This window comes from Xenopus tropicalis, chromosome 4 (assembly GCF_000004195.4).
Source record: "Xenopus tropicalis strain Nigerian chromosome 4, UCB_Xtro_10.0, whole genome shotgun sequence".
NCBI classification, from domain to species: Eukaryota; Metazoa; Chordata; class Amphibia; order Anura; family Pipidae; genus Xenopus; species Xenopus tropicalis.
Genome location: NC_030680.2, coordinates 13657485 through 13668587, shown reverse-complemented (window position 1 = coordinate 13668587; position 11103 = coordinate 13657485). Strand labels below are relative to the sequence as shown.

Genomic DNA, 11103 nt, shown 5'->3' with positions numbered 1-11103 from the left:
ACAATCTTACTAACTTTTAGTATGACAGCAATATTCTGAGATAATTTGTGGTTTTTGAAGGATTCAGAATCCTTCAGCTATCTAGTTGCTATGGTCCAGTTTACCCTAGCAACCAGGCAATGCTGTGAATGAGACTGCAAGGTGAATAGGAGAGGTCTGAATGGAAAGCTAAAGATTGGAGCCTCACAGAGCAATAGTTGTTGGGCTGCCGGGGTCAGTGACCCCCATTTTAAAGCGGGAAAGAGGCAAAAGGGGAGGGCAAATCATTCAAAAACTATAAAAAATGCCATTACCGAGCCAGCAGCAGGCATTACAAGCCGCACACACAGACACGTTCGGATACTGGGGGTAAAACTAAAATCTCTGCCATAAAGCAAGGCAAGTGTCTGTTGTTTGCCAGACAGGAAACAGGTGCGTACCAGGAAATGGCGTCCCCAATGCAAGAACAAAAAGTGGCCTTAGCACTTCAGTCCCAGCTAATGAAGCCACATCCATTGGTTGGTGTTTGTATAAACGTGTCGGTGCCCAGGCTGGCACTGCTGTACAGACCATGGGGTTTCAGTAACATCTCACCATTTCCAGTGGATTTCTGTCCCTAAAATGCACTGAAATAGTAAATATGTGACCTTTGCCTCTTTATAAACAGTGACCCAAATATTGGGATGGGGGGGTGGAAACATGCATGTTTTGTTTATATTTGTCATTAACGTACCTTGCTTTCATTATGCAAAATGTCATATTTGGGTTTACTTCCCCTTTAGCTTTCAGCAACCCCCATAAACACTGTATGTATCCAGTGATTTATAATTGTTATTGAAAGCCGTATCTGTCTGGCTGTTTACTTTCCCTGCACTGCTGGTTCTGACTCCTCATGTAATTACCTGTATGTTGCTTAGAGTGACATTGGGATCCTGGCAAGTACAACATAAGCAGTCTGACCTATATCTATTTATACTATAACCAGTACACCCACGACTATAACCAATACTATAACCAATACACCCACGACTATAACCAATACTATAACCAATACACCCACGACTATAACCAGTACTATAACCAATACTATAACCAATACACCCACGACTATAACCAGTACTATAACCAATACACCCACGACTATAACCAATACTATAACCAATACACCCACAACAATAACCAATACTATAACCAATACGCCCACGACTATAACCAATACTATAACCAATACACCCACGACTATAACCAATACTATAACCAATACACCCACGACTATAACCAATACTATAACCAATACACCCACGACTATAACCAATACTATAACCAATACACCCACAACAATAACCAATACTATAACCAATACACCCACAACTATAACCAATACACCCACAACTATAACCAATACACCCAAGACTATAACCAATACTATAACCAATACACCCACGACTATAACCAATACTATAACCAATACACCCACAACAATAACCAATACTATAACCAATACACCCACAACTATAACCAATACACCCAAGACTATAACCAATACTATAACCAATACACCCACAACTATAACCAATACACCCAAGACTATAACCAATACTATAACCAATACACCCACGACTATAACCAGTACTATAACCAATACTATAACCAATACACCCACAACAATAACCAATACTATAACCAATACACCCACGACTCATTGACACTATTAAATGCCCGCTGAGATCTTCACACTAACAGGCAGCTATAGGTTAGGGCTAACGGGCAGTGTGGGTCCCACTTATTAAAAGACGCAGCATTGGCAGTGGAACTGAGGATTTTGGGAGCTGTAGTTCAAATGAGAATTCTCGATTTAAAGGGACTCACTGTGCACCCTCCCACCGGCACAGTCCCTTCCCATGGGGCACATTGCCCCCTCCTAAAGGTGGCACCCATAGTACTGCACAGGGGATCACCCAGTGTCACTGTATCTCTCCAGCCCCCGGGCACTCGCTGAGTGCTGGCAATTGGATACAGGGGATGAAAGATTTATTGGAATTATTTACATTGTATCATTCCAACTCCCTACTCCCCCTGCCCTCTCCCCTACCTGCCAGCAGCACCCTCTCCTCTCCCCCTCTCCCCTACCTGCCAGCAGCACCCTCTCCTCTCCCCCTCTCCCCTACCTGCCAGCAGCACCCTCTCCTCTCCCCCTCTCCCCTACCTGCCAGCAGCACCCTCTCCTCTCCCCCTCTCCCCTACCTGCCAGCAGCACAATCTCCTCTCCCCCTCTCCCCTACCTGCCAGCAGCACCCTCTCCTCTCCCCCTCTCCCCTACCTGCCAGCAGCACCCTCTCCTCTCCCCCTCTCCCCTACCTGCCAGCAGCACAATCTCCTCTCCCCCTCTCCCCTACCTGCCAGCAGCACAATCTCCTCTCCCCCTCTCCCCTACCTGCCAGCAGCACAATCTCCTCTCCCCCTCTCCCCTACCTGCCAGCAGCACCCTCTCCTCTCCCCCTCTGCCTTACCTGTCAGCAGCACAATCTCCTCTCCCCTGCCTGCCAGCAGCACAATCTCCTCTCCCTTACCTGCCAGCAGCACAATCTCCTCTCCCTTACCTGCCAGCAGCACAATCTCCTCTCCCTTACCTGCCAGCAGCACCCTCTCCTCTCCCCCTCTCCCCTACCTGCCAGCAGCACCCTCTCCTCTCCCCCTCTCCCCTACCTGCCAGCAGCACAATCTCCTCTCCCCCTCTCCCCTACCTGCCAGCAGCACAATCTCCTCTCCCCCTCTCCCCTACCTGCCAGCAGCACAATCTCCTCTCCCCCTCTCCCCTACCTGCCAGCAGCACCCTCTCCTCTCCCCCTCTGCCTTACCTGTCAGCAGCACAATCTCCTCTCCCCTACCTGCCAGCAGCACAATCTCCTCTCCCTTACCTGCCAGCAGCACAATCTCCTCTCCCCCTCTCCCCTACCTGCCAGCAGCACCCTCTCCTCTCCCCCTCTCCCCTACCTGCCAGCAGCACAATCTCCTCTCCCCCTCTCCCCTACCTGTCAGCTGCACAATCTCCTCTCCCCTACCTGCCAGCAGCACAATCTCCTCTCCCCCTCTCCCCTACCTGTCAGCTGCACTCCCTCCCCTTCATCCTCTTCTTCCTCCCCCTCCCTCCTCCCCAGCCAGAGCTGTGAGTACCAGAGAGAGAGAGAGAGAGAGAATGGCGGAGAGAGAGAAAACAGCCACTACCCCGGCTGGCTCTTCTCCTTTCCTGGGGCTGCATCTGGCGTCTCCTCCACATTTCAGGTACCGTCTATTGCCCCTGACCCAATCCTGCCTGCCCCCCAACCCAGTCCTGGGGGGTCTCCTGTCTCCCCTTACAGCATGGATGTCTGTTTAATGGCAAACACACCTCCCATGCACCATCTTCCTGCGCTGCTTCCTTACCCCTATACTGTCTGTGTTTGTGTATATACTGTGTGTCTGTGTGTGTGTGTGTGTGTGTGTGTGTGTGTGTGTATATATATATATATATATATATATACACAGGATGGATATGTGAGTGTGTGGGTAGCTGTGTGTATAATATGGATAAATGTATAGCTACACTGTGTGTGTAAATGGCATATACATTACATGGGTGTGCATCCATTATATTGCAGTACTGTATATTCTACTGTATCTGTGTATACAAGGGCACAGCAGTACAATGCCTGTATATATATGTGTGTGTATGGACATGGATCCTATGGCCATTAGCTCACACACACACAGAGAAGACGGTACTGGGCTCCGCTGGTGCTACTGTTGCCTTGGGCTTTCTCTGTGCCGGTGACTGTACGGCAGGGTGTGGTATAAATAGCGGTACCGGAGCCCTGCTCAACATACAATGGGTTAAAAGGTGTAATGATAGGACTATATGGATTTTGGGGACCTGGAATCATTTATTTGGGGGCCACGGATGGAGTGTAATGCCAATACCCCCCTCTGTATATGGAGGAACAGGTGGGGGGGTAGCAGACTGGAGGCAGCCATTGGGGCCACCGTCCCTTCTGTATGTGACTGATGAGCCCAAAGCCTGGGGGTGAGGGGGAGTGGGGATGCGTGGGTTAATGTAATGGATCATCCTTCTCCTAGCACCCTGGCAGTGGGCACTTATATGGGTAAGAAATGGAGATCCCTGATCTGTGGGGTTTGTACAATGTACAGCTGGCACCCATCGGGCATGTCCGTAGTTGGTAGCCAGGAACCCGTGTGTCACGGCACAGACTGCCAGGGGCTCAGCATTGAATATGCAGCTGGTGAGGCTGGTGCGGTGCCATGTGTGCCCACCCCCTGGGCAAGGCCTGCTCTGTATTGTGTTGCCTGTGGCTGGGAGACTTAGATTAATAGCTTGCAGACAGGTACCCAGAGTCCCATGTGATGGGGGCACCGCTGCAGCCCCGAGATGTGCCCCTCCTCGTGCTAACGAGGCGCCCGCAGCCCTGGCTGTCACCCTGGCTCTGCTGATTGTTTCTGTGCCGGGTGAGTGCATCTGTCTGTGCGTTACTGCAGCCTGAACTGGCACAGCCAATGGGGGGATACGGGAGGCTGCCATAGGGACCAGCAGTGCCAACCTGTGCTACACAGCTGCAGCCTCACTGGGGGGCAGGATTAGGGGACTGGGCATGAGGGGGATATAGGGGGTATAGGGGTACTGGAATGGTATATACTGTATATATATAGGGGTGTCACACACAAGCCCAGCCTCACAGGAATGATACATTGATGCATTCATTCAGGTAATGAACCTGCAACCCCTTGGCTCTCTGGGGGTGATGGGAGTTGTGGTTCATAGCTGGGTTCAAAGAAATAGATAGTTAAATATGGATAATAAATAGATGTAGATAGATGATAGATAGATAGATAGATAGATAGATAGATAGATAGATAGATAGATAGATAGACAGACAGACAGACAGACAGATAGATGATAGATAGATAGATAGATAGATAGATAGATAGATAGATAGATAGATAGACAGACAGACAGACAGACAGATAGATGATAGATAGATAGATAGATAGATAGATAGATAGATGATAGATAGACAGACAGACAGACAGATAGATAGACAGATGGATAGATGATAGATAGATAGACGGACAGATAGATAGATAGATAGATAGATAGATAGATAGATAGATAGATAGATAGACGGACAGATAGATAGATGATAGATAGATGATAGATAGACAGACAGACAGACAGATAGATAGACAGATGGATAGATGATAGATAGATAGACGGACAGATAGATAGATAGATAGATAGATAGACGGACAGATAGATAGATAAATAGATAGATAGATAGATAAATAGATGATAGATAGATAGATAGATAGATAGATGATAGATAGATAGATAGATAGATAGATAGATAGATATAGATAGATAGATAGATAGATAGATAGATAGATAGATAGATAGATAGATGATAGATAGATAGATAGATAGATAGATAGATAGATATAGATAGATAGATAGATAGATAGATAGATATAGATAGATAGATAATGCTTGTGACTCCTGAAACAATATAGCAAAAGCAGCTGATTTAAAGACCTGGAGGAGCACTGACTGTTGCTACATTGTTCCAGTTGGATCAGAACCAGAGAACAGAATGAGGTTCTGCTTCCCCTCATAATGCCAAGCATCCCGGGCACAACTCAGTGCTTCAGTGTTCCATGTGCAGTAGTGACGCCCCCTATGGGTCAGGCCTACAAGTCTCACATCCGTATTTACTCACAGTTTGCCCCTAACTGAATGTGCCAGATTTTCCACCAATTCTCATGCTGAAATTTCTGGGGAAAATAACATAATAAGTTGCACTAATACCTCCCCCTAATACTTTGTGCCAATGATAAATGAGTGGGGGCAGGGTAAATGGCAGACACACAGCTCGGCTGCTTTACTGTGAGGCTTGCGCAGCAGCCCTATAAATCCATCACCCCGCGCTGTTTTGGTGCTGATGCTGCGGGGTCACATGATGTGCATCCTCGACTCCATTACACTCTCTGTGGTTTCCCATGTACCTAATGCTTATGTGGGAGAGATCTGTGCGACTCCATATCCCTGCCCTGAGGGATTACAAAACCGATTTCCTCACCTCCACAAGTTAAAGGAAAACTATACCCCCAGAATAATACTTTATACTATACTAATACTCTCATGGGAAAACATGTTTTTTTTCAAAACCCATCAGTTAATAGAGCTTCTCCAGCAGAATCCTGCATTGTAATCTGTTTTTTCCATGGGGCTAGCCATATTCTTCATTTCCCAGGGTGCCACAGCCATGTGACCTGTGCTCTGATAAACTTCAGTCACACTTTACTGCTGCGCTGCAAGTTGGAGTGATATCCCCCCCCCAGCAGCCGATCAGCAGAACAATGGGAAGGGAGCAAGATAGCAGCTCCCAGTAGGTATCAGAATAGCACTCAACAGTAAGAAATCCAAGTCCGGCTTGGGACTCCTCCAGTTACATGGGAGTAGGAGAAACAATAGGTTAGCTGAAAGCAGTTCTAATGTGTAGCGCTGGCTCCTTCTGAAAGCTCAGACTCAGTCACACTTTACTGCTGTGCTGCAAGTTGGAGTGATATCCCCCCCTCCCCCCCAGCAGCCAATCAGCAGAACAATGGGAAGGGAGCAAGATAGCAGCTCCCAGTAGGTATCAGAATAGCACTCAATAGTAAGAAATCCAAGTCTGGCTTGGGACTCCTCCAGTTACATGGGAGTTGGAGAAGGTGGTGGTTCCGCTTATTTTGGGTTGGTAACTGCCCGACCTGGCAGGGAACTGAGAAGGGGTTAAGGGGCAGATCTGTAGTGATGGGGGATTCTCCGGTGCTCCAATAGGCATCTGGGCCTGGCCCCTGAATGATCTGTACAGCAGGAAGTAAAGAAGAGCCACAGAGTCATGTTTCCCTTCACTTCCTGTCAGCCAACTGATGGAAGGGTAAAAACTATATACTGCAGAAGCCTGAATACTCTCGTGTGTTTGGTGTGACATGTTATTAAAGCATAAAGTATGCTGGGAGCTGTAGTTCAGCAACAACAAGTATGGATTCTTGAGAGCAGCAAATACATCACTGATTTTGCCTCCATTTACGCTAGATGAGTCCTTTTGCTTTGAATTGCTTCCCATCGTCCATCCTGCCCATGAATCTGTATATTGACCAGATACCGTTGTACTATAATTCCCAGCATCCTATGTAATGCACTCTGTGTCATCAATACGCAGATTGTGCACAGATACTATTTAACTACAATTCCCATCATCCCATGTAATCTGCTATCATCATATATGTTCTTGCATACACAATGGTCTGGGAGGAAAAAAAATGCTAACCACATTTATCTTAGGGAGAGAAAATATACTGTTGCCAAAGCTCCACCCACTTTTAGGTATGCAAATTGTTCCCTGGGACACAGAGCCTAAAGGAGATGTAAACCCTGCTGCACTGCTCAACCAAACTTTACTCTGTTGTTGTTGGACTGTGAATGGGGACGGCCTTGGGGCGCCCATATATCAAATCCGGCTCATATACGGAGCAATTCTCTCCCTAAGCCTAATGTTCTGTATGTAAAGCCACTTTATCTGACAATGGGCTCTCTTGGAATGATAAACAAGCTCTTGGTTTGTGTGATAGTTTCTTAAAGGTGAAATTTTTTGCTCATCTTTAATGATAAATTAGAGAGGATTCTCCAATGAGAGCTAGCACTTTGGCAGCCATCTATTTGCTATATAACATAGGGAGATTAATGTGCGGTTGTAGCTTGCTGCTATTATCCTGTAGTCAAACATCAGAAAGGCAGGTATAGTGGCGTTGTGGCTGCTTTATAAAGGGTGCCATGTTGCTGTTCCCCATATGGTTGTTTTTCTGCGTGCTATCACTTGGCATACTGGGCTAGTAAATGCAGGTATAAAGAGCCCAGTAGAAAGGCAACATCCCCCCCCCCCCCATGTAATTCATGTTTGTGTGTAGGAACCATGGGAGGCTGTAGAGCATTGATGTATAAATATCATTTCCATCGATTTAGTCGCTTTGCCTGATTGCGGGCAGCCTCGTTAGGACACTATTTCCTGCTCTTTCCCATCATCCAATCATCTTCCTTCCTCCCTACAAGCAGCTCTTTGCTATGACTGACTCCAGATACAGTGTGTCCGTAATTAAGGGCGTGAGTCACAACCAGATCAATAATCCTGACATTTACCCATTATATGGGGGTGAGCAAGGGATATAAAGCATGTGATTGGCTGTGGGCAGGTCAGTAGCAGGTATAACCCCCTGCCCCTGCCCAAAGTGGGATGGGCTTAATGTGAATGCAAGCTGGCATCACTGAGAATGGGGCAACCCTGGCATCAGAGAGGGCACTATTTAACAATATCACAGACCATAGCTGCCATGAGTGCGGGATGGAGGGGAGTCCAGTCAGGGGTCCCATAGTAGAGGGAGCCCCAAGAGACATGAGGGTTTGATTTGCAGGCTGTAAAAGGGTTCAGGCTTGCAGGGCGTGTAGTTGGGATCAGGATCACCACTCCATCCAATGGCGGATAATACAGCAAATGGTCTGCTGCCTGCCCGACTCCTACTCTTGTCCTGCCCCATACATGCTATAGCTTCATATCTGGCACCCAAAATCTCTAGGGCCACATCAGAGACATTTGGCTCTCAGTAAGATGTGGGGAGTTGCAGTTCAGCAGGATAAGTTTTGTCCTGTAATCCAGGTTTTCCTCTCCAAGTTGCTGGGGCCCAGCCCCCAGGCCAAATGCCTTTGCTGCCCTACCCCACGTGGCTGATTGTGCTTATAGCTGCTAATAATAATACATATAATACTGAGTCTTAAGGTGCCCATACACGTTAAGATCTGCTCACTGGGTGAGGCCACCAAGCGAGTGGATCTTCACCCGATATCCCCACCTATGGGTGGGCGATATTGGGGAACATGTAGGCTAATTCAGGGGCCAAACGATTAAATTATAATGGCGGCAATGGGGCAGTCAGTTTGAGGACCCCATCAACGAGCAGATGCGGTCCACGATCCAATTAAATATTTTAACCTGCACAATCAATATCTGGCCGCTTTCAGGCCAGATATCGGTCGGGCAGGCCCCTCGTTCCTGCCCATACACGGGCTGATAAGCTGCTGAATCAGTCCAAGGGACCCATATCGGCAGCTACAATCGCCCCGTGTATGGGGACCTTTACTCTTTAGCGCCCACTTCAACAGAGCAAGAACATTACCTTGGCCAGTTGGCCAGCCCTGTGTCTTGGCAGCTGAAGAACTGCCAAACAGAATGCCGACTCTGCTATACTCAGGTTCCCAGAATCCCCCAAGGCAAATGGGACACCGATGAAATCACTCTGGCACTCTGACCCATTGGTGCCAATCCCATGCCTGTTTGCTGCCACTCTGTGCTATAATAAATCTAATTTGACAGTTGTATTTGATTGAACAGGGAGGGAAGTCACGACTGAGGATGCTGGGAAATGTATTTTCCCATTTATTGGCGGGTAATGAGTGAGGTCACAATGGATTTGTATTGCTACAGCCTGGTTGTTTACAGGGAGGGAAGTCACGACTGAGGATTCTGGGAAATGTATTTTCCCAGTTATTGGTGGTTAATGAGTGAGGTCACAATGGATTTGTTTTGCTACAGCCTCATTGTTTACAGGGAGGGAATTCCCGACTGAGGATTCTGGGAAATGTATTTTCCCAGTTATTGGCGGTTAATGAGTGAAGTCACAATGGATTTGTATTGCTACAGCCTGGTTGTTTACAGGGAGGGAAGGAATGAATGGGAGGTGATGTCATGCTGGGCGCGTAGGTAACGGCTGACTCATGCCTTACTATTCACATTACTGCTCATTAGCGCCAACGTCCAAGGCTACCGCTCTTACCAGAACCCCCCGCCACTCTCTCACCGTTTAACTCCTTGGCCTCGCCAGTCCTCCTCCTCCTCTCCCTCTGTGTCTCTGAGCCATGGCCTGTAATAGGATGAGTGCCTGCGACACTGGGGAGAAGAGCAGCCATTACAGGGACGGTACAATGGGCACTTATGGATTTTGCAGTCGTCAATATTTTATGAGATGATTTTGTTTTCTTCTTTCTAAGTATATAGGAATAACTGCCCCCCACCTCCACCCCTGAACCCCTTCCAATGGCTGCTGCATGGGAGAGGGAAACCCCCTTCCACTGCAAAATGATGCAAAGCCCCACAGAATAATATTAAAGGGGAAACAAACAGTGAAACGGAATCACATATTACCCAGTGTATTGCTAAAGCTCCCAGAATGCCGCAGCACATAATACTGTGGGTAAACATCCTGCGAGCTGTAGCCAAGCAACGAGTAGAGATGAATACGTTACTGTTTGATCAAACATGTCACTGGGGCCATAGGGGCGCTGCAAAAGCACCCCCAGTCTGATCTTCTTTCTTTCCTGTCCTTTGCTTATGCAGAAATCTTATTATTCCTAACATCAAACACCTAAACATCTCTGTGTCACCTACACGGTGATCTCCCTATGTTAACTGCTGTAACGGGGGCCCCAAAAGCCTAACATTGCACTGCTGCCCTTTTTAGAGTGAACCAGACAAACCAAATAATAAAAGCATTTTATTACAGATACAAGTAATCTAACAAGTAAGCCTATTGCCGCCTATCACTATGTCATTATGATCATTGTTATCTTACATATGGAGAGTATTGGGTTATTTTGGGTATATGATGTGGCACTGGAATCAAACACCAGGAGGGAGGCAGTACTGCTGTTTAGTTGTTCTGTGATAGGGAAATTCGGTTTAAAGGGCATGTAAACCCTGCTGCACAGCACTACGTTACTCATCTGTTGCTGGACTACAAATCCCAAAATAATGTAACATATAATGAAGGGTGAGGCATGCTCACAGTGCTGGGAATCAGCATTCTCATTGGTCAGTTCTTCTGCATTTATAATGAAGTTTTTTATCAGTAGAATTCTCATTGGTGAATTTTCTTGCATCTATAATTATGTATTTTGGCAGCTTCTATAGCAGAACTAGGGGGCGCAGTGGGACGGCATCATGGCTGGGTTTATATCCCCTTTAATTGTACAATAATTGATGTGGC

The 11103-nt window shown here is 47.1% G+C and overlaps 1 protein-coding gene across 1 annotated transcript in view; it reads left to right on the top strand.

Annotated features, from left to right (window-relative positions):
* The first annotated feature begins 3144 nt into the window (after positions 1 to 3144).
* mapk8ip1 (mitogen-activated protein kinase 8 interacting protein 1) overlaps positions 3145 to 11103 on the top strand; it is a 34998-nt gene continuing 27039 nt past the window's right edge. The window contains exon 1 of the mRNA XM_031900483.1: positions 3145 to 3261. Coding sequence (XP_031756343.1) covers positions 3176 to 3261 — 86 coding nt within the window. The 5' untranslated portion in view covers positions 3145 to 3175. The remainder of the gene's footprint in view (positions 3262 to 11103) is intronic.